General features: G+C 40.2%; 1 protein-coding gene across 1 annotated transcript in view; it reads right to left on the reverse strand.

Moving 5' to 3' along the window:
- Positions 1–23863, reverse strand: part of SCFD2 (sec1 family domain containing 2) — a 207591-nt gene that overhangs the window by 176744 nt on the left and 6984 nt on the right. The window contains exon 2 of the mRNA XM_075500066.1: positions 20831–20999. Coding sequence (XP_075356181.1) covers positions 20831–20999 — 169 coding nt within the window. The remainder of the gene's footprint in view (positions 1–20830; positions 21000–23863) is intronic.

The following is a 23863-nucleotide window of genomic DNA, read 5'->3' on the forward strand; positions in this document are numbered from 1 at the left end:
TTCCAGTCAAGGAGGATAAGATTGACACGTACATTATCTGTTACTGGATTTTTGCCTGGACTGCTTTGCCTAGCAGGACAAATTCAGGTCATCCTGTTTTCTCCTTATAAAACACTGGCATAACAAACTTTTTCTTTCAGTTACATGCAACCCTTGCTGTGTCCCCAGGCTTACTGAAAAACAGGTCAAGAGTCTCTTCCATAACCTTTTCAAAGGCCAAACTGAAAAGTCAGTATCTACATCCAGTTTCCTCCCCAGATCTCCTGTAGCTCAAATCAAGAAAGAAAAAGATGACTTCATACAGTTTTGTTTTGGTTTTAAACTGCTTGGGGTCAGGTGAAAGCACAGCCTACTTCAGAAACAGCAAGTAACCAGGTGGAGGACATCATACGAGCAAGATGTTAAGGAAGGAAGAATAAGCCAAGGTGGTTATTTCTACAGCTGGCAAAGGACACAGGATTTCAAAGAGCAACTTGCTGACACAGGCTCTGAATAAGTGACAGAAAACAACAGTGAGTGGGCTTCAAAAATTAACCAGCTGAAATGACAGTATTTCAGCCTAACAAAGTAGTCATGTTTGTACTTTTACAGATAAAAAAAATTCAGGAGGAAAATTGTGATAGTCTCAACATGAGACAGATTCTGTGGTTATTGCATCAGCAAAACTTTCACCTTATGTCTACATAGCTTTACAGCTCAGCTGCGCCTGTATATTTTCACAAGAGGAAGGTAGGAGGGAAAAATTCAGTAAAGATTAAATTAGAGCTTCATTAATACCATAAAGCTGCCCAAAACTGAGCAACTGCTAAAAAAAAAAAAAAAAGTGTGCTGCCAACATATCCTTTGCAATAACTCACATTCGTTTAAAAAAGATGCAACATCCACACTAAGTGCACAGCACTTGAAAAAACACCACTAGGGTGGTTAGAAGACCGTTACTACGATGGACAAATCCACTGCTGGCAGTATGTCATCTGAATACCAATAAACCAAAGAGAAGCACAAGCCTGCGATAAGATGCAACAATTTGGCTATAAGCCTGGAGCAAGGGGCCACGTATCAAGAGACAAGCTCCCTCCTCCAATTCCCCTGCTGTTTCGGAGAGAGCAGAGGCTGCGCCAAGGCTACGCCGGATATACCGCGCATTCCTGGCCGCTCGGGGGGGTGGCCAAGTCCCCGACTGCACCCCACTCCACGCACAGCAGCCCCCACCAGAAAGAACCAACAGCGACATGCAGAACAGCCTGCCCTGAACAGCCTCTGCTCCGCAGCGCAGGGATGCCGTGGGGATGAGAAGAGCTGACCTCCGCACCACTGTGCTATCCAGACGCAGCTGGGCTCGGAGAAAGAAGCCGCTCTTCATTTGACCCTTCTGAAAGCAACCAAACAGCTCTAATATAATTTATCAAAAGTTTTCTATATAGAAAAAAAGCTATCAGTATTTCCAGGACTTCAGTCTCTAGCATTGCTGTGTATTTGTGCACATCCCGGGCGCATGTGGTGTCTCACAAACGGAGTTCGTTACCCGGTGTGCAACACCCAATACGCACACAGAGCAGAGATAGCAGTTTATTTCAAGTTTTGCGCAAGACCGGGTGCTAGGTGGTAGCTCCACAAAGCTAACCCCGCTTCGTTCATACAGGTACAGTATTTATACAGTCTAGTTACACATATGCATACGTAATTACGTAAAACAGTTTTCTGTTGGTCTGCATTTTCTCATCTTATTCTTAAAGCTACAGTATTACTTTAATATTCTACGCATGCCCAAAGGTGAGGGGTCTCTGCTTGGGCCGGGGTCTCCAGCTCAAGGGGTATGAGGACAGTATAATGAGGACAGTTTGCATGAGGGTGCTTCTTATCACACTTTTACTAGTAGCTTCAGATTGTTCCCAAAACATCTTAATTAGCTTACATACTTCTCCAGGATGTGTTTCACTTCCCAAGGACAATAATTTTGATTAGACATTCCACATTCCGGTCTGAATCCTCCTTATCAACTTTACATAAGTCCTGGCCTTCCACCAGCTCCTGATTGACTACACATGCACTCGATGGGCTGGCCAACGTGTGTTCAACTGAAGATGCAGCAATGCTTTCTTCAAAGAAAAAAGACAGAAACCCCAAAAAGTTTATTTTCAGATAAACGTAAATTGCACATCCCAAGAAGGGACTAACACTTTTTATTTCTAAGAGAGTAAAATGACAACTTTTTGAAGTGTTAAAATGGCTCTTAGCAGCAGACTGTAATTCTGCTGTTGGACATTTTATATAGGTGGCAAATCTGCCCAGCCTAATTAAATACGCCTCATAGACAGTAGGAACTTGAACTATTTTCCAATCCATCCTAACCTTAGAAAAAAAGGTAAACAGAAAGCTAGTGTCCTTTTGGTATTGTGCTTGCAGAAAACCACAGAAGGAGCATTGGATATTACCACCCTCACCATAGATTAGTAAAAATATTGCAACATGGCAAAACACACAAAACTTTTTTAAAAACAAGCTCTTTGCAGCCATTCAGCTTAGAACATTATTCTCACATCCTCGCTTAGATGTGTGTTAAAATGCTCTCCGTGTATTTGTTTTTATGATTAGAACAGACAAATGGTACTAAAAAAAAAAATAAGTCCGACAGCCAACATTAAAGAACATAAATGTGTTCCTGAATAATTTAATGGTTATTTCTCAGTTTCACTCCAAGCCCTCAAGCCACTCGGTGGGTCTAATCTGCTCTAGACTCAACTGTGGCTGTGTACTTTGGCACCAAGTCAAAACAGAGAGGTTATTGTTTGATTTATATGCCAAGAGCCTCTTAGATAAAGGGCTAATGGCAGGCACATAGCTTCAGCCTTTGCATGTGGTGTTTATACAGACCCTTCTGTCCTCTCCCTCCTTTCTGCATATACTCCAGGAAGGCTGTGTGACATCAAGATCAAGTTAATTAATTAACTCATACTAGCATAATTTGATTGATAAAACAACTGATTCACTAAAGGTCATGGGGAGCGCCGTTAGCACACCAACTTTTCTGCCTCAACAATGCATAAGGTTTTGAGATTTGCATTTTTCTACACTGCAAACAGCAATTTAAAAGCAATAATCACACTACAAAAATTGATGGAAGAAGCTATGAAAAATTAATCTGTCAATTAAAGTGCACTGCAAAGTTCAGAAGATATTTCCGTACTTCATAAGATATTTGAGCAAAAAATAAATCGAGTCCTACAACAGGAAGGGTCACATAAGAGAATTTTCTATATTGTTAGTTCTGTAAACTATTGAACTTTTCCCAAAAGAAAACCAGAGGCCTTGCCTATGTGATATACTTTGCTATTTAGTACGTTCAAACTAGGAGTATTTCCTAGTATATAAATGTTCCTGTACTATTGAAATATTCCTATAGGGAACATAGTCCTATATGACCAAATTATTATTTATTAGATGTTAGCAAACTTCATTATCAAATTATACAATTAGATTACTTTTCTGCAAGACACAAGCAGCATAAATCTTTAATTTAAAAAAAAATTTCATTCTAAAGATACAGAAAAAAAATCATTAAAAAATAGACTAGATTTTTAAAAGCCTTTTGCTACCAATTTATTTTAAACACTTATTTTAAACAGCAGACAGATAAAACAGAACCTGCCAAGCATTTTAAAAGCAGTTCTGAGATAATATTCAAGGTGTTGCAAATCAGCTTGCAGCCAGCAAGGCTGAAGTGTGTGAGCAAAAATGGGATCAGCCACAAAGTTTTACAATAGATTCTCCTCTCGACTACCTGAAATATTTGTAAGTAATAAGTGTTAGAAGTAACACATTTTTATCAGGAGTTTATTGGTCAGTTCACTGTATGTTATTCAATACACAGGTATACATACCAAGAAAGTACAGTATTAATTGGACTAAGAGAGTAACTTGTTCATAAAGAGACATGATTTGCCACTAGAAGTAAAAAAATCCCATAATATTTTGCCTCCTCTCCTCTGTTTTCACCTTAGCATGGGTCCCCCTCTGTGCCAGTAATACTGACCCAGCATGCAGGATGACTTTGCAAACTAAATTGGGAAGCAGAGAACTTGCTTTGCCAAGTCCTTGACAGCCAGGACGGTCTGCCAGGCAGCTCCACAGGACACAGTCCAAGTTTTCCTTTGTTACTGATTTCACATGCAGCTGACTCAACGTGGCCATTGAAAAAACGGGCAGAGAACAGGGGTTACTCTGAAAGCTCCAGCTCACAAACGAAGGGTACACTGTCTAGTGCACCAGGGGAAAGTTGGTTAAAACACAGCAATAAGAGAGGGAACAGTTATTATATGCAAGTTATTATGGTCAAGCTATTATATTTAGCTTCATAAAGACAGACCTACAGATACTGACACTTCAGGGCAATGCTGTACACCCAGTCATGTTAACTTAAATTTTGCAATTGTTTTCAGATGCAGGATGATAAAACAGGCTGTTAATTACAATTAGGAGAAGAGAAAATAAGATTCACTACACACGACCAATGACTAAGATCAACAGGAATAGGAAAGTATTCTTTGAATTCATTACTGAGCATCATGAGAGAATAAGTTTTGGTCCATCTTACAATGAAGCATATGAAATACGGGACAGGATTTTCATGGACATAGTAGCAAAAGTCTAAAAAGTGCTGAGAACCACAAAATCACAAGCTCATTTCAGACAGACAAGCATTGTGAAAGAATTATCTCAAAACAGCTTTTAAAACAACATCGTAATTTTAAGTTGCAAAACCGCTATGTTTCATATAAACTATTGTGTTCCAATAAAGCTATGACCGCTATACTCCAAACCAGGAAGAAATATGCTCCCTGTTATCAGTGGAGCATGGGATAACTTAAAAACAAACAATTCAGGAGGTTCTTATAAACACAACCAACACTGCAACCCCAAACTGCCCCACAACTGCTCTGTTTACCTATAGCTCTTTGCTTGGGGCTGAGTTCCTTTCCCCTCCTTCACAGATAATGGACAGTAAATCAGCCTCTTAAAATTTGATATATTTTTGGTCCCACAGGTGAACTGAATTACAATAAAATTTAAGAATTAATTATTAAAAGGTTGGCAAGGATTCAGTTCACATCAGGAATTGATTAAAAAGAGGGGAAAAAATCCTCCCAACAAAAGTGAACAGTAAAACATCATTCTACATTTTGCGTTTTGTCCCTTGTTTTTTTTTAAATAAAGAAATAAAAGAGAAACTTAACTTTTCTGGCTCATTCATATATCTACTTTACAGATGGCCATACTTATAAAATAGAATGCATACACAAGTCTGATGACTGTGGTCAACCACCATCTGAATCGGGTTCATCGTTTGCCAAACCCAACTGTCTTAAGTTTTATCAAACATTTCCTTAGTCCAAACATCATGTAAACTTGTAAGGACAAGAATCTTAACCAGAGTCCTGTTTCATGTTGATCTAAATATAGACATATTTATAAATATATATATATATATATGCTGTGATACACATACAAGAAGTTTTTTGGCTTCAGAAAGCAAAAAAGTTTAACATATACTTCAGCATCCATGACAGAACAACTTTACTTGCTAATAACCACATCCATGAGACAATGCAGCTGCGCACAGAATGATGTTATTGAAAAGTAATGCAACTCCACTCATTGCTGCTTCCAGTATCAAAGAGTAATACTGTAAACCAATGACACCAGTGTGCATTAAACCAAACTAGAAAAATAATTCAAGATAGCAGAAAAATAATCTGTGGATCATATTTTACCATAGCAAAAGTCAGCACAAATGCACGCACACACACACACAGAGTATGTGAACAAAAAATTAATTTATGAATCCTCTTATTGTATTCCATTTACATAGACTAGTGTGCTGGTTTTGGCTGGGACAGAGTTAATTTTCTTCATAGTAGCTAGTATGGGGCTATGTTTGGATTTGTGCTGGAAACAGTGTTGATAACACAGGGATGTTTTAGTTATTGCTGAGCAGTGCTTACAAAGAGTCAAGGCCTTTTCTGCTCCTCACCCAACCCCACCAGCGAGTAGGCTGGGGGTGCACAAGAAGCTGGGAGGGGACACGGCTGGGACAGCTGACCCCAACTGACCCAAGGGCTATTCCATACCATAGGATGTCATGCTCAGCATATAAAGCTGAGGAAGAAGAAGGAAGGGGGGGACATTTGGAGCTATGGCATCTGTCTTCCCAAGTAACCGTTACCGCATTCCTTTTTTGCTTTGCTTATGTGCACGGCTTTTGGTTTCCCTATTAAACTGTCTTTATCTCAACCCATGAGTTTTCTCACTTTTACCCTTCCGATTCTCTCCCCCATCCCGCTGCAGGAGCGGCTGTGTGGTGCTTAGTTGCCAGCTGGGGTTAAACCACAACAACTAGTAATACAGAATTTCTGCATCAGCTGAATATTAGAACAGTTGCTTAGTGAAAAGTTTCTTAGAAAACATTGAGAGCTTTTTTTTCCCAACAGAATTTACTACATATATATATCTATATATATATTTTTTGAACTAATATGGTCACATTCAATAATCCTTTAGACAGACAGCATTTCTACAATGTTTAATCTAATTACAGCCAGACAATACAGCATTTTCCTGTGTTAAAAACAAAATTACACATTCCAAGGAATAGTTTGAGGAGCTATGGGTTCTCATCACCTTTGTGTTCTGTTTATTTTGGCTATTCCCAAGATCATTAATATCCACTTGAACCTGTAAACTTCAAGGTCAACCAAAGGTGAAACATAAGGAAGCAATATAATATGGAGTATTCAACTGGATTATATGCTGTGAAACATTAAGGCAGTTTCCTCAAACTACACTTTCTTTTCTTCTTCCTTAATAATAGAAGACACAAGAAGATAAACTCCATATTGAGCCAGAATTCTTAATTTGGAGGATTTACAGAATAACTAGTAATTCCTTTGATAGAGTAATTTTAAAATTTACTAACTGTGGCTTTCTAGAAAATGCTATGTAATCAGAACAAAATAAGTAGAAAAATATTCATCAAACATTCCATAGATGGAAAAAAATATACCCCAAAATTGTAATATTGTATAAATATCTTACCACTGCCACAAGCAACATAAGCCCCCTAACCTAAGTCCACATTGATCGTTGTTGTTAACCTACAGCAGTCATGTGTTATATTACATGTATAAGCTTGTGACCAGCAGCACTGAGAACACACGAAAGCCTTACAAATACAACAGGTCTCAAGATCAAGAGCGGTCTGCTTGTGGACCAAACATCAAGCAAAATCTCTGCAACTCCTGGACTAACTTACCTCTCACAGTCATTCTTCTGCAGATGACCGCTGCCAACACTAACAAAGCTATACGTGCAGATAAACCAGATCATCTCTATTTGTGACATGAGAGGAAAAAAATATATATAAATTGTCATCCCCTACATGTGCTGTGGCATCCAAGTGCAGTACATCAAAAACTGTAAAATAAACTAAGCAAGCAGAAAAAGCTGGCATTGCAAGGAGAAACTACTTAGATCAGGACCTTTCATCTTCTCCAAACCACCCTGTGAAAAGGAGAACTAGTGCTTAATTCCCTGACACCTTGTTGTCTGCAAATTACAAAGTTATTAGAACTCTTAATTGGGTTACTGACCAGAACACCAAAGCTCCCATTCACTTTGGAAAATTTTAATTTAAACGTAACACTGTAATGCACACATACTGGGAGTCACGTAAGCAGACAGACTTAGCTTTGCAATTTCATATGGCAGCTGATACTGCTACAAGATTATTTCTTCAGCAGCTATCAAATATTTTGTCAGGAAGAGGGTTCCTCTAAACAAGTAAGGCTGCTCCTGCTGAACTACTGGAAGAAGCAACAGCACGAGCGTTAAATGGCTGGCAAAGGACCAGGCTCTCCCTAAATACATTTCTGAAGCCAGATCTATTTGCATTCTACAAAACAGACTGCCAGTGATGTTTCACACCATTACATGACTACTGTGCAAACTGCAGCATGTTTTTTGTTGTAATGCTAATGCTGGAAGATGTTACCGTGAGGCAAGTCTCAAGGAAACAAAGGCACATTTGGGGAAGGCAAGGGGTATACGAAAGGAACCCATGCAGAGCTGTTGATGCTCACCAGGCTGAAGCATGACTGAAAGGGAAGCATTAGTCATGCGAACAGCCCTGAAACAGAACCCTGCCTGGCAATCGCACCAACAAGAAACAGATCATCATCTTTGCCTGAAGTCCTTTTATGACAGTTACTTATCAACTTCAAGAACCTCTATAATCTTGCATGATTATTATCCTGGAATCAAGTACCTCTGGTTGTCTTAAAATATATGAATTTCAGTGTGTCTCTTTCAAAACTTGGATTATCTCAAAAACTTTACTGAAAGTGAAGTGTACCAATAAAACAGGGATTCATTTAATCTTTTCTACGGATTCTTCTTTTTGATGTACTGCAAGTGTACTTACCAAGCACAAGGTTTGATCATTTTAACCCTTTCTGTTGACACCCAAAGCAGATGGACCTGGCAGATTACTGAGAGAGAGAGGAGATGAAGCAAGATGCATCTCAGGAAGGTAGGACTGGTTTTGACAGAGGCTGACTGATGTTTTGGTCTTACTAATCCCTGAAGTATTAAATCCCACTAAGCTCCATCTTGTACACAGACATGATTTTGAACACGTTCTGTCCAAAGAGAAAAGCAGATTAACTATCAACTGGGCAAAGAGTCCTAGCTTTAAGATGTGGTCAGCATGCCTCAAAACATTTTAACTCTACCCTTCCTCTAACCCCTACCTGTTCCTTTTTTTAATTACATTATTTAACAATACATAATACATACCGTTATCATTTTCATGCATTAACCAGCTGGTAGGATACCCTCCCTTCTGCAATAGCTTCACACCAGCCATCTCTGCAGAAGAGCCTTTATCACAGGCCACAGAACATGTAGCTATCCTAAAACTTTCCCATTATTAAAATAGTAGTACTAAAGGAGCTCTTAAACAATTATGGTGTCACTGGCGCACTCAGTGGATAGCATTGTATTTGGACTTGCAAAAACAAGTTTTAGTTCCAAATACAGGGTGGTGGTGTCACTTCTTGCCAGGTATTCAGGACTAAGCTCCCCTGCATGGACTCACCATGGGATCAGGTCTAGGAGTGCTCCTTCTTCTTCTCCTGCCTTCCCCCCCCCCCCCCCCCCCCCCCCCCCCCCGCTACATTCTTTGGAAGTCTTCAAAGATTTCTCAAAGGGGTTCCTGCAGAAGGGTAATATGCATAGCCTGTAATAGCATGTGAAGTCATTGTCAAGTAGAGTAAAAAAAAAAAAAAAGGTTATTCCAGCTGTCCACCACCATTCAAAAGCAGAAGCGGCACCTGATCTTTAGACCTCAGAGCAACAATTAAAGGCGGGCTGATCCAAATAAACAACCAAGCACACCATAGCAACTGCAGGACTGCCAGAAACAAAACAACGGACCATCCAGATGAACGCTGAAGCCAGTTTGCTTCCTTCAAGACAAACAAAAGAAAAATCACTGAAAAGTGCAATTCTTTCTGTCGGAAGTAGAATTGCTTACTGCGACCTGACCCACCCTATTTTCCAATTAGCAGATGTGGATATACAGTATTTCACAAGGTAAAGGGAAGGCTTGATGCTGAAAGGCTTCCCAGATATACCGCAGCCCTCTTGGTCACTGTAATAAAGAAGACCTTAATCATTCCAGCATTACCCCAAAATTCACTCTTGCTCCTCTAACAGTGGCCAAACTCTGCAGGGGCAAAGGAAAAAAGTGCACGTAAATAACTTCTTATAACCTTCTAATATTCATAACCATCATTTAGTCCTGTCTGAGTTTCAAGTGACTGCCTTTTAGTCCAACGAAATGGTACTGTAAAATGTTTCATTCCTACAAGCTGCGGGATAAGCTTATGCAGAATGCCAGACCAAGTTATTGTATGAATCAAGTTAATTGAAAGCTTCTGAGTAGGATTTTGTACACTACAAGGTATATCAAAACTCTTGCCAAGCAGCTCTTTAAAATGTGTATATTAAAGAGTTGCTTGTCAGGGATTTTAATTTAGTTTTTGGACAAAGCAAATGAATTATGCTAAAAATAAAGTCTGATCCTTACAACATATGTATTACTTGGGAATACTACATGTAACATAATAGGTTACTTTAGAGCATTCTGTTCTGTGTTTTAAAGCTATTGCATAAGGTTATTTTAATAAAAATGATTCCAGTGAAAGAACAGTTAGTAATGAGGTGCTGACAATTGAATCTACATTCAGGGATTGCATTGGAGTGCCAAGCCCACTTTTACAGATGCACTGGTTAGTTATCCAATAGATGTCCTCGAGGCATGTAAAACCAATATATTTTGGTCACTTTTGGCAGCAGAGATATATGAGACAAGTGAAAACATTTACCAAGAACACATCTGAAGTGTGTTTTTCTTATTAGAGAAATGTAAGAAAATAAACCCAGATACCATGGAATGCCAGGAATTCCCTCTCCTCAATGTTTTTGATTTACAAGGCCACTTTTTGGTAGTCACCTTTGACCTCCCTCCCTCATTTGCTCGCCTAAAGCCTTGAGTTACCGATGCAACCTCTTGACTAAGCCATTTTGAGGGCTTAATATACAGGAATATGTCTTCATCTAAGAAGAAAAGACAATCCTTTCCATAAGTGACTCGGTTACCACAAAAATCATTGCTTATGAAGTCTTACGGCATAGAGTAGTTAAAACATTCAAAGATACTCTTTTTATGAGTTGAGAACAAGTATTCAAGTAGAGACTTGGAGACCCAAAATAAATAGTAAAAAAATAATCTGAAGCAGACCTTACATCTTAAAGACGTGTTGTTTGAACACGCAGGGCCAGATTCTCTGCTAGCATGTCGGTGAAAGCAAACTTAGATCAACTTGAGGGCTTGGCCCTGCATATCTTCCTTATTCCCCTCTCTTACTTCAAAGTAGCATATTTGTCATAGTTTCGATGCAAACCTAGAGCCCTAGCTCCTTCAGATCTCACGCAAACCTAATATGGCCAATTCTAGCCTTCAAAACCAAACTGACAGCTATTCAGAAAGAATAAAGCTCCAGCCTCAGGCTTTCATTTTTGTAACCATTTCCATACTCTGGTTGATCTGTCATGGAGAACAAGATAAGGACTTTGGTCTACATTGCATATATTTACCCTGTGTTTTGGATATCTTCTCACAACCCCTCCCTGATACACTTCCGCCTACCACAGAATGAGTAAGGAGAGCAGAATTTTGTCCTAATCCAAAATCTCTGGATTTTCAGTGGCTTTTTGTAGTCAGTCAACGTTAATGCTGTGTCCTCCTCCTAAAAAGGGCTTGTATAAGAAGTGTGTTGGGTGCTGTCTAATTCCCCTCCTCCTCCACATTCCCTCCTTACCATCAAAACCAAGTGTATCACTGACGGTTATCTTCTGACCTGTGCAAAGAGTATTTGAAGCCATATTCCCCTGTCATTAATAAGACCTACAGCTTTTTCTGTCGAGATTAATTTCCTTTTTTTAAGGGGTAACTGGAGCTCGAGCATCCACGTGCAGCATACACATTCAGTGCGTGTTCTGCGGCTGTTTCCAGTAATTGAAAATGGCTCAATATGGATTTCTTTTTCTGGTTGCTTATTTAAATAAGTAGTACAGTCATGGAGAGATTTAGGTAAGGTCATAAAATTTTTCTCTCCCACAGCAAATGGGAATCTTTCCCAGTGGAAGATCATTTTAGAAAATACATTCACAATCTATGGAAATTAAGTGGTACTTGGTGTAGCACAGTCGTCCAGAGCCTGCAGAAGGACCGCTTCTGGGCCGCAGTTCATCCAGGCATAAAAACTGGCTTGGTTTGGTCAATTTTCACAACCATTTTTGAAACTGTGAGCAGCTATAAAGCACCAAAACCCATTTCAGCGTCTCTGTGCTACATTTCAGGAAAACAAGATGCACAGAGAGGTGAGCACTGGAGCTGGGCATTATGAATTAGAATCCAGAGATCTGCCATCTAAATAACAGAAGCTGTGCTAAATATTATTTAGCCATGCTAAATGACAGAAGAGAAGGCTGGATTTTTGGATCAATTATAAAAAATGAAAATTAATAGTTGTGTAAGTATTTATGTGTATAAAAACAAAGAAGTATTTCTCTGTGCACAGATTCTGTCTACTTTCCAGAGTAAAAGCATCTTTAATCTCTGCCAGGTAAATAGCTCACTTCACATAAATTTTAGCCTGTATAAGCTTTGATTCCTGTTTCATATTAAGTTTGGAATCACGAAAGAATCCCAATCATATGACTTGCAAGTCAAAACTTGCAACCAAACCTGTTGCCAACAGATAATACCGTTTCCTTCCCAAACATAGATTCATCATCCAAATGAGCAGCTGTCATTTGTTCTTCTCATCAGTCTATTATGGCACATTTTTCTCCGTTGTAAGATACAGCAGGCTTACTTTATAGTATGAGAATGATAAACTAAAACTCCCCTCCAGGTCACTCAGTCACTCTCTGTTCTGGCAGTATGGTTGAACAGCAAACGAGTAATTCTGCAGTATGTAATAAGGCCAATGCATATCACTGCATTTTAAAACATCATTGTTGAGGTCATTCAGGAGGCAAACTTGAAGGCAGTTGGCCAAGCAGAGTGAGAGCTAGTCTTAGAAAAATCTCACAACGTCAGCCAAAGCAACAGTTACTGGGAGATCGTACTATAACACAAGAAAGATTGGAGCTCACTTGGGAGATCCATAAAGTCTAATTAAACAGACACAGTCTATGCTGCTATTGAACTCTCAATACATCTGCAGGAAAATGCACTGTGGCCACACCAAGAGAAAAGTAGTTTGCAAACTTACACAGACGAAAAAAGAAACTCGCAAAATTCATAAACAAAAGCATTAAGATAACAAGAAATGGATGTCAGTTTTAAAAGAAATGCTGCAGACAGCCAAAAAACCACCGCCCTAAGCAACATAAAGATCTTCCCTTTCTGTCCTGACTGCAGACATCAGTAGTTACTCTTTCTGATAGTTAACGCACCTGCAGAACAGAGAGCAATACTAACAAGGAAACAGTCAGAAGATAAACTAGCTGAGAAGATAAGCTAGCTGTACTCACTGAATTTCCTTACAGACATTAAGTTACCTTGCTGTGCTAACCAGCCGAAGATACAAGTACTCAGAGACCTGTTGACGGTTGGACAAGATGTGGGTAACACTCAGATTTATTGTGTCTTTCCATGGGCAAAGGAAAAAGTCAGAAACTTGGGACTTAATGACAGTACTTAAATAGAGATTATATTGAAAATAATATAAATACAGGGAGTCCCTTCTCCAGAAGAACTAAAAATAGGTCTTCAAAAAATTAAGCATGGAGGGTTCTGGATTTTGTCATTTTCAACTAGCAGACTCTACAGGCAACAGCATCTCGAACCTCTTGATCCTTGCACTCTGAGGATGGATATGCAAGTGTCAGAGGGCCCAGGAAAAAACCTGAATTCTAGCTGAAAACTTTCATTAGTAAGCCTGGGTAGCCCAGACAAACAGTGCAGTTAGAGGTCCTGAAAGCACAAGGAACAAAGTCTTGAGCAGTCCAGCTTCCCACAACCCCCAGAAGTCTTTTGTGGGCTGAGAGGCACAGATAAGGCAGAACTGCCCAGCTGATGCTGACAGCTTGTCAGCCCAATTCATTCTTTATCTCAAGGAAAACAAGCTTTTCAAGCTTCCTCTTATCTAGAGGACAACTTCTAAGGCTTCTGAGGCTTGTCATAACAGGCGATTGAAAAAAACGTGGCACCTATTAGGCAGGAACCTGGTCGGATGAAGAACCCTCATGCGGTTTCTCCGCCAGCTACTTCAACAAACCCACTACTGCAGCAAACCGGGGTTTTGCAAAGCAGCAGCGAGGTCTTCTAGCAATGCTGTACATTACACAGCACAGGCGAGCCGGAGGTCTTGACCTCTTCCCAGAATTTTCCACCCTCGGCACACCCCTCTCACCCCTTCCTTTTTTCCATTTCAAGGAGGTCCCATGTTGAAAGGATCCGGGCAAATATACACATTTATTGTAAGATATAATAAATCTTATCAGCTTGTTCATCTTATCCTGTGGCAACAGTCAATTATGTTCATTTGATTCAGGCTGGTTTGAAACTGAGCAGAAAACATTTCCTGGAAAGCTTGTCTTGACTGACAAACCCCAGAAGCTGATGCAGCCAGGGCTGTTATTCCCAACAAGAAGATGCCTTGAGAAATTTCAAACAATAAGGGAACTCTGAGTAGGCCTCGATTCAGGACTGTGCCCTGAGCCCCTATGAGTAAAATGAAGCGGTGAGCAGGAAGACTGCCAGTCCAGGAACGTGGTGGCAGTGAGGGATGCTGTGTTTGGGGCATTCCTACTGCCCAGTCCACCGCTTAGAGAAGCATCTCCTGGCTGGATTGCTGAAAAGGCAAAAGGTATCAACAGAAAAACCCTGTAAAGCCCTATTCATCTCCCTGAAAATGGACTGCAGTGGCACAGCATGAGTCCTAGAAACACAGGGCTGGGCTGTAATTTCTCCCATCGTTGGTGAAGGAAAATTTCAGGGTTTTTTTTAATGAGATGTGATGTCTGCTTTTCATAAATCCTGCAGTTAAGACCTCCTTTTCTCCGTAAAGGTGCTGCCCACCTTGTTCAGAAAGGCAGACAGGAAAAAGCTGTATGTGGGTGGTGGCTTTTTTTTTTTTTTGGTTGGTTGGTTGGGGATTTTTTCTCTTGGCTGGGTTAAGTTTTGGTTTAAAGCAATCCTCTAGAGCAGAGCTCAGCAGGGCACTGGAGCAGAGGCAGGGTCCCGGGAGAGCAGGAGCGCGCAGGTCCCGGCAGGGGGAAGCGTCCAGCAGCGGAAAAGCTGGAGGAGCACCCCAGAAGCAGGGACAGGCGGGGAGCCCCGGCAGCACCCCGCTGCTACTGTACCACCAACAATACATCGGAGCAGATCCAAAAGCAGTTTGCAGCGTGCACAGCTCTCCCTCTCCCCGTCTGAAAGAGTCTTGCCATCCATTGTTTTGGTTTACCCTTCCTCCTCCGCAAGACTCTCAGTGGATATGAAGCAATATAGTTGTGTCATCTGGATTTTCTTACCGTAGTATTAATGTTTCCTCTTTAATATTAACATTCCAGAAAGGAAAATTACTCTGATTTATGCCATAAATTCCCAGCTCATTCAAGAATAACACTGTCCCAAATTACCTTCTTATTACAAACTTTATAAACTTATGCATGCAAAAAAGTTGTGGGGGTTTTTTTTTAATTAATATCTACAGCTGACATAAAGGAAATATTTAAAAAATAAAATTGAAAATACCACAAAGATCCAAGAACCATCCCCCAAAATCTTAGTTTGTAATTAATTCAGTGTTAAGAAAAACATCACTCTGATATCCTTCAGATGCTTGTTCCCCACTTAAAAAAAAAAATGAAAAAAAAATCAAGAGAATAGAATAAACCATTCAAAAAAGTCTATTACCCAGCTTAAAAGGAGACTTTAATCTCCTTGCCAGTTTTAATTCTTGCTGCTCTTTTATTTGCCATACAAGCACAAATAATCTTTCATTTTAAATTCACATCATACATGTGATTGTTCAAAGAATACTGCAGTAGTGTGTTTCACAGAGATCATTGGAACTGCTGTTCCATCTGCTCACAGGAAAGGGGGCCGAGGGACGCAACTCAAAACAGTCCCCTCTCCCCAGTGCAACAAAGCACTGCATATGGGAGTGGGAAGGACACAGTACCGAAGAAAGGACAAATAGAGATCCTGCCTTTGCTTGTCCTGACACCTTAACTCCCCACGTAATCATTTGCAACATTTGTACCCTCCCAAAGACCAGAACCCCTAGGATTTTCTGCCATGTGATCTGCAAACCTGTATACTGAGAAATTCCCTCTTTTACTGGTTTAAAAAACAAGTTCCTTGGACAAGGACTAGGAGGGGAAACAGCAGTAGAAAGAAATGAAGTGACCTGTCCAAGATCATGCTGCAAGCCTACAGCAGAGCCAGGACTGGAATACAAGTCCCCTCGCCTCATGGCCTTCCTCTACGCTCAGGGTTGTCCAGGTCCCACCCGTGCCAGGAGAGCACTGCATCATCACACCACGCACAAGAACAAAGATGTGGCTGGAGTGGGGCTTTCTTCTCCATCCAAACTGTAACAGTTTTAGCACATGTAAACAAAAGCACTAATCAGTCCAAAATAGGGATTAACAACCTCAGAACTACGAAGGATTGCAAGAAGTATGCATTTTCAACCGCCATTAACACAAGACATTAAATGTCACTATTACATACTCAGGAATGTTCTAATTTTTAACCAACTCCCCTTCTTCACACCCCAGCACACCTCTCCTTCCATCTCTCATACAAAGACGTAAGGAAAGATTGTGCGAGTGCCATGTTTCAAACATCTGGCCTGCATATCGATGCTTTCTGGATCACACCCATCAACAAGATCACCTCATTCTGAACTTGTTATTTTTCCCCCCAATGCAAGTTCAGATGATTTAGTGGCTCCATCTGCTTTGTCAAAAGTGCCCAGACACCTCAGCTGTATTGCTTATTGAATTGCTTTAGGCATAGCAACCCAAACGTGAAGTGTGTTACATTATAGTTTTGCATCTTTACGGAAAAATGCTTGCTGTAAGAGCCCAATGGTTCTTTGTATATTGCATTAAATACATACATATTTTAAATAAAAATCTGTTTTTTTCTGAGATTTTAACACCACATTGAATTCCAAGAAGCTTGCAAACTCCAAAGATTGGAGAAAAGGAAGCAAGGGTGGAAAAACAGGCAAGAAATCTCTATTCAGCAAGTTCTTGAAATGTGCGTAAACGAATTAAGTATTCAGTTTATTCAGCAAAATATGAGAGGACATCAAAAGTGTTGCTGGGTAATAAAAGAGCAGATTAAAAAAAGAGCAAACATACGTATTTCTTCAGTTGCCCACAGTTCAGTATCACATAACTGAAGAAGACTTCTTCAGTAAGACTTACTTTCAGTAAGTAAAGACTTCTTGTTCTCACATGCCACAGACCTGTGGCCAGGATGCAGGCATCTGAACCCTGACTTGGGGCTTCAGGGAGCCATGGGGCCTCCTACACACCTCAGGTCCCAGCTTGCAAGAGGTGAAAAACAGATAAACCTCCATCAAGATAAACCCATTACTGACAGCAGGATGCTTCCACATGATAAAACACCAGTCTTAAAAACACAAGATAGGTGCTTTGAGAAACGAAGTGGCCAAAATGTTATCAAATGGACACAATGGATGGCTCACAAACACCGAGAGCTTGATGTTCATCCAAGCAGACAACTCCTAGAAGTCATTGCACGTACACTTAAAATCCAAAGCTGAAATTGTTAGAAATTCCTCCAAAAACAGTGTGGGTTATCAAAATAAGACGACCAGCAAGAAAGCTGCAATCAATAGAATTTTTTTTAAATTACCTCTGCCATTAAGCTTTCACTACAATTTCCACTTCTGTTATGCATCATTTGTTTGGAGGACAGGGTGGCTATCGTACTTTTTAATCAGAAACTAACAGTTCCAATCCAGAGTGGCTGTCCTTAGTTGTATGTCTATAAACCGTTTCATTCTTTTTATATATATTAAACTGCATATTAATAAAATATTTTGACACAATTCTCAAAGAGCATAACTCAACTAACATTCACACTGGAGCAGCAATAGGTCAGTGACTACAGTAGGGCAAACCATTACTCTGAAAGATTTTTGAGGCTACTAATACTAATAAAATTAAGAACTCTAGAATAGATTTTTTTTTTTTTTAAGAAATTCCCTTCCTTACAAAGAGAGCACCTTCAAAGTACAGTAACTTAAGCAGCATATGGCATTTACATTTTCATCTAAATCTTTAAAGAAGTCCATTATTTCCTTAGATTTGAGAAAAGAACCCTGCTTTATTTCACCACACCAGCCATAAATTATTCATTAATTCTGTTTGCTAACTCTGTAACTGAGCCCAGATGTTTCTGCTGCAGAGGCATTCCATAAGAAAAGTTAAATATAGCAAGCTGTGTGGAGGGAGCAGATCTCTCCCTCCCTCTCCCTACCACAGCATGCTCAAACATTACTTGAGAGAAAATAATGAAAACATTCGAAAAATATTCTGAATATGCAAGTCTGTGGAACACCACAGTCTGATCACAAAATTTCATGTAAAAGAGCCCCCGCACATTCCACTTGGGTGTAACTGAAGTTACTGGTCCTGTCTCTGGGAAAGGTGCTGGCACTTTCACTCGCCAGAGTAAATGGAAAATTTACAAGCAGGGGAACACTCCTTGCCATGCATCATTTACAAATATAAATCAAGACTTAAGTTTTCAATTACAAGAAACACTTCCGAGCTGGCTACCAATGGCACTAACCATGTTGATGAAGAACTGAGAGCATCGTATGGAATTTCTTTCAGAACTGACATGGACACTTACTGGTGGGAACTTTAAATCCATTTCAGTGCTTCAGAAGAACTTTAGCCATTTTATGCTAGCAAAGATGATTAATGCTGATGTTTATAATCCAACACTAAGAACACAGGCCTGTTGAACAGAATGGAAGCTACCACCTTCAACCACCTGTTCAGACACTTATCGTTTCTAGTACTCTTCAGCAATTGTCTTAAGCTTGTTTGGAAATGCCTATTTTAAGTTAGAAACTATTCCTAATCATTACATAGTTGGAGAAGAAGTGAAAGACACAGGGTTGAACAACGCAGAGACGCATTCTTTGGAGTTTGGAGGCTATTCTCGGGCACGCAACACTTCTTCAGTTGTGAACAATGATCACGGGAGAGATTCTGAGAGGTCACCTAGTCCCATTGCTCTGCTCCAAGGCAAGATCAATCCTATTTAAACCACTATTTTCCTAATCTGTTCTTAAAAAGTTCCAGTGTAACAGATTCTGTAAGATGAATTTGCAGAGGGAGGGTATTTTGGGGAAGCTGTTACAGACAGGTGTGGTAATGATGCCACTGCCCTGGTACCAGGTATCAGCTGCTGTCATCCAGCTTTACTGCACTTGCAGAGTAGCACCTGAGCACCTTGTAGCCAAATCCTGTTGTTCTTTAGCTACCTGTGTCCATAAGAGACTTTGCAAAATATGTTAAGCCTAACTGTACTGTTAACAGAGGCACCTTCCCACTAGCTAGTAAATAGGCAAATAAACCTCAGTGTACATACTATTAGTCAACTTAGAATACAATAAAACTCTGCAGACTATTCCTAAAAATGTGACTACAGAGAAGACTGAAGTCATAATAATTTTAGCATGGGAAGGCATACTAGCACCACCTTTAGTCTCCTCAATGTCAATAAATGTTAGGAATAATGGAATACTAGCACAGATCTACAATCTTAGGGCAATAAATACCTATTTTTTTCTTCCTAGTCCACGCAGCTAGAAATTTTCTTTATTTCTGGTAGCTACTCAAAGTTAGCACGAACAACAGCTACCACAGCATGTCTACCATGGGCAATGACCTCTTCATTTTGCTGTGTAGACAGATCTTAAGGACCTCTCACTTCTACTTCAGAGATCAGCTGGAAAGCAGCCAATGAGAAGAAAACCAGAACAAATTTTAAGTTAGTCACCCCAGCAGCAACTTACGATTGAGTCCACCTATGTGAGGAAATGTTTCCTCTCCAACTCCTAAGGAAGAGGAGAGTTATGCAGCGTGAAACCTAGAAACTGGACCAAGTTACAGCACATGTGGGAGATGGAAGAGGACAAAGGATCTGGAGGCTCTCAGAAAATAAAGACCATATGTTGGAACAGTGGAAAGTCTTCTGTGAAATCTTTGGGGGGGAGGGGGGGAGTAGAGGGCAGGTGTGAAGTACCAAAAGGAGTCAAAACAGAAGAATAGACTATATTAGATAGCCCATCTTGAAAACAAACTTTTCTTATATATGGAGGGAACATTACAGCAAAACAGAAAGAACTTTTAATGCCTTTTGCACTGCATGAATTTCTAGAGCAATGCTGAGCAAAATTTTTTTTTGTGGAGTAAAACCAGCACCTGGTGTATTTCCTGGTTTATGCATAGTAACAAAGCTGCAGGAAAGTTTCAGTTCGGACAACTAAATTTAGAAAGTGAAACATCAGATCTGATGCACTTTACAAGCAATGTCTTAGCTGCAAATTATACATAGCTAAGTACAATTGTTCAAAGTTTAGGTTGTCCTTGTTTAAGCAAAAAACAGGCCCTCATGAAGCTGTCTATATACCTAAATTTGTGCCTAATTATCTTTCTCCACAGGTATTGTGTTTGAAAACAGGGATAAAACCTGAAGTTAACAGGTACTGTAACAAGAATTCAGCATGCAGCTCGCTTTATAATTATAAAGAGGCCTATGGGAAAAGAAAGCCACACTTAAGACCTACCTGCTCTATGACCTGTTAGGCAGAAAAAAAAATGTCACAAGGAAGAATTTTTGGTGTTTAATCCATACTAATTTCTATTGCGGTAATCTACAGTAATTTAAACAACCCAAATCTAAAAAGGTCCTGAGAATCTCCCACTTTTGGGAGTCTTATCTGGCCCGCTCACTTAATGCACACATACAACTGATTATATTCCACCAGAATTAGGACCAGATGGGGTTTTGCTGAAGCTTGATTTTTTTTTTTTCTTTTTAAGAAAAGACTTGTTCTCTGTTCCTTTTTTTCACAGAAGGATACAGAGAACATATTCCACATCTTAAAAAAAAAAGAAAGAAAAAAAGAATGTTTACTTTGGTTGTGCTAAGCAGCCAGGTGCTATGATACTGCAAGTTTCATCTGTAGTCTGCAGTGCCGTCAGTTCCACCATGTTAACCATCACATCAGTCTTGTGGCCGGGAAGCTTGGGAAGCACAGAAAGTATCTTCTCTGCAAGATTGTCGCCATGATGACCAACTGCTCCTAGGGAAAAAAAGAGACCCCAAAACTGTCAGGTACCTAACTAGAAGGAGAAAAAAAAAAAAAAGAAAAAACCCACCCACAAGGAACTGAGAGCAAAATAACCACCACATGTTCTGCAAAGAAGGATGCTCATAGTCACAACATCAAGACCACAATTAGCTTTTCAAAGATATTTTGCTACAAAAGTAAAATCAATTTCTGCAATGTCTGAAGTTAAAACTCTTGATAACATTTCAGAAAGATTCATTTAAAAGGCATAAATTAGACTTTGCTTTACAGCTAGTAGATATTCACTGATTTTGCACTTAAATATGCAAAATATTTCTCTTTGCATAAGAAAGTTATTAGTTAAACAAGATTTGCAATCGTTACTAAAAAAAAGGCAGGCAAACATTTATATATACATGCACACATGCAAACTATACTTTTCTAAACTAACAGGACTGGGCTTAAAGAGGCTGTATGCAGGTTGCATATGTAGCTACCCAGATAGGCCGGCATAATATTAAAATAAACAATTACCAACAACATGCCACTGTCAAGCTCATCTCTCCTACATGGACTGAGGGCAGCACAGGTGAAACTAACATGAAAAGACTAAAACAACCCAAGTTACATAGTATAAAATGTCTATTTGACCATGTTCCAAGAGGAACTCTGAATTCCAGCTGGCACGTTTTCTTCAATTCTCTTGATTTCAAACACACATGCTCCTTTCCATTGACCAACTCTCAACACAGGCACCACAACCAACTTAATATTTTGTAAGACTGTGAGCCAAACCAAAGCAGAAAAACGTAACACAGACTACAGATTAAAAAGTTGGAGAGGGGGACCAGAAACTTTATTGCCTTTAAGTCAGGAACAAGTCAAAGGTATTTGTATTCCGCCACTTTAGCTACGGTTCAGCTATCACCACAGGGCTGGACACCAGCGCTGAGCTTCGTTCTCCTGGCTTTACTTACAGGAGAAAGGGGACTTCTGAAGCCACCTTTGAGAGGCAGAAAAAAGATCTTTTAGGCTATGGTCCCACTCCATCAAAGTCTGTCCATGTGGCTCCCTACTTGTTCTCACTTCTGAATATTTCCAAAGACAGAGATCTGTTTCAACAGGTGAAGTCAGCTTCACATGCTCCATAAATCCAAACAGGGCCCTTACATCAAGAACATTAATGGGGTCAGATTATTAACTGCTCTTGGGTAAGCAGAGGGTTGTCTGCAGCAAGTCTACAGCAGCCATGTATCCACGTTGTAAAACTACCTCATGGTTTATCAACTATTCCAAATTGGAGTAGAAGTCAAATAGAGAAGCAAGGATGAAAAAGGAGGAGAAAAGTAAAGTCAAACTCCATGAGGGCAATGCCTCTATCCACAGAAGGCAAGGAAGGCACACGTGTCCAGCACGTGGTGGTACTGCAATGTGGACACCTGGCCGCTCAGCTGGATTGAGATTACCAATTTGTTTCACCAGAGATTGTAATAGTCTCAGAATGACAGCAACTTTCCTTTCTACCATCCCCAGACACATTTAGACCACTGAAGTACAGACGAAACGAGCTGGGTTGTCTTTGCGACTCCCTAAGCCATCTGTTCGCCAAAATCCCTACATTCTTCTTACTAGGGCAGTCACTTGTCAGCCACACTGCAGTTATCAACACTCGCAAAGTTACAGACATGGAAAACAGATGGTAATCTTCCGAACCTCCACCCCCACGTACTGGAAGCAATGTCTATCTCTCCACACTTGCTGCACGCGAGCAACGTTTAGCTAGACAAGACATTTAGCTAGACTGGAAACACCTCGAATGCAAATAAACCCACGTTAATTATTAACACCCCTCCTTTCTCCTCGGCAGAGGGGGAAAGTCTCAATGTATTTAGGTTGCTTCCACAATTAGCAAGTGCCATCTCAGTCTCCTTCCCACAACTGCTACCTCTTGGAGATTCCCACTGGTCCACAGGCGCTAATGGCTTTTGGTCTGCCTCATCGAATCAATCAGAAAACATCTCCTGGAGCTTTTAAAAATCCCTATCACCCCTGACCAACTATGCAAACCAACCAAGGCTGGAAAGACAATTAAACCTCATGAGACTGGGACAGGAAATCACAGGGAGTTGCTTTGCAATCTGACTGACTGCAGCAGGGTGCATGGGACTGGTTTCCGTCCCCTCTTCTCATCACTGTTGAGGACAGTCAACAGGCTGCTCAGCAGTTTCTCATGACCAATGGTGTTCAAGGCAGCTGGTAGCTTTAATGCTGCCAACATGCACACAGATCGGGTGTTAAAGTGACAAGGAAAAGTTATTTGACCAATGCAAAATAGGAGTCGTCAAGCCAGGCTAATATCCAGCCTTGAGGATACAGGAAATCTTATGTATCACGCTGCATGTATCTAATTTTACTTTGTCTTCTATTAAGAGTTACAAACTGAAATATGTGACATTTGATACGGGTTGTAGCTGGCACAATTGGCAAAGTCGGCCAATGGATCCTTTAACAGCAGCCAGGAACTCATTAACTACACCCCACCTCCCCCTAAAAAGGCATCAATGACATGCATACAAGAAAATATTTTCCTAAGCCCATTACCAGCCCTATATCACACCATTTGTACTCCAATTCTTATGTTCTCCTACTGGTTCTACTGTCTGGTTCAAAACCAAAACAAACAAAAAAAGCAGATTTAAGGGGCAATTGCATATTACAGAAGCAACGTGAGAGCTTGGGCAATGGGAAGACTTTAGAGTCAGTTGCTAAATATGAGGAGCTTGAATTAGCAAGCAGTTGTCCTACAAAGGCATTGCTCACTGGCCAACAACTAATGCAACTCATTTCTACTGGGGGCTTTTCCTTCAATCAAATTC

This window comes from Mycteria americana, chromosome 4 (genome assembly GCF_035582795.1).
Source record: "Mycteria americana isolate JAX WOST 10 ecotype Jacksonville Zoo and Gardens chromosome 4, USCA_MyAme_1.0, whole genome shotgun sequence".
Taxonomy (NCBI): Eukaryota; Metazoa; Chordata; class Aves; order Ciconiiformes; family Ciconiidae; genus Mycteria; species Mycteria americana.